The sequence below is a fragment of the Penaeus monodon genome, chromosome 34 (genome assembly GCF_015228065.2).
Source record: "Penaeus monodon isolate SGIC_2016 chromosome 34, NSTDA_Pmon_1, whole genome shotgun sequence".
Classification (NCBI taxonomy): Eukaryota; Metazoa; Arthropoda; class Malacostraca; order Decapoda; family Penaeidae; genus Penaeus; species Penaeus monodon.
This window is the reverse complement of record NC_051419.1, coordinates 14,537,984-14,538,817: the sequence shown is the minus strand read 5'-3', so window position 1 is coordinate 14,538,817 and position 834 is coordinate 14,537,984. Positions and strand designations below refer to the sequence as shown.

At 31.5% G+C, this 834-nt stretch overlaps 1 protein-coding gene across 1 annotated transcript in view; it reads left to right on the top strand.

Moving 5' to 3' along the window:
- Positions 1–463: 463 nt before the first annotated feature.
- The window catches only part of LOC119594829 (store-operated calcium entry regulator STIMATE-like), a gene marked incomplete at its 3' end in the record, with an annotated part of 24,297 nt that continues 23,926 nt past the window's right edge, over positions 464–834 (top strand). The window contains 2 exon segments of the mRNA XM_037943915.1: positions 464–477; positions 677–778. Of these exon segments, the coding sequence (XP_037799843.1) occupies positions 464–477; positions 677–778 (116 nt within the window).

Here is an 834-nt window from a genome sequence, read left to right as displayed (position 1 = left end):
TCTATCTTTGAATTTAATTGCCTATAGTGTAAATATCAAGTGTAAATCTTCCAACTTTTATCCCCATGAAGGAAATCACAGATTGTGTAGCATGTTTATTATTTATTTTTACCATCACTTATGTGGGAACTAGTTATAAGTAAAAATACAGCTAAAATCTGTGCAAGTGTGTCACAGTTAAAGAGGTTTACTCTATCTTTTGAATTTAATTTTGCCTAGTTAGTGTAAATATTCAAGTGTAAAACTCCTTTCCAACTCTTTATCCCCCACTGAAGGAAACTCACAGATTGTGTAGTGCATGTTTACAGAGGGTGTATACATACAAGATAAACATAATGATTATGGTATCAATAAACTCCTTGTATGCTACTAGAGAGAGGATGCTGTGTGTTGTAATCATATGGATATATATTAGCACTTATTAGGTATAAAGGTTATTTCAAGTACTTTGGTTTAGTATAAGATGAAATTGTTTAGGTAAGATAGACTGAACTTTAATGGAGGAATATAGATAGTAACAGTAATGGTTACTGTTGATTTGTAGTCTGTCAGCTAGATACCTATAGTTTTATTTTTAGGACTCACAATTTATAAAGAATGTGTAGGGAGTAAAATGTTGATTAGTTAGATTTCGTGTAAAATGTTAATATGAATTTTGTAAGCAATTATTCGCCAGTTATCCTGTATTTATAGATCATCTCTTAAGGGAAATATCATATGCCTATTCTAATCATAGAAACCCTGTTTTATACTATGACACAGATATCATGGTCATGAAGTGCTAGTGGTAGATACAGCGATGCCACGGTGGCGTCATAATTCCATTTTATTTAG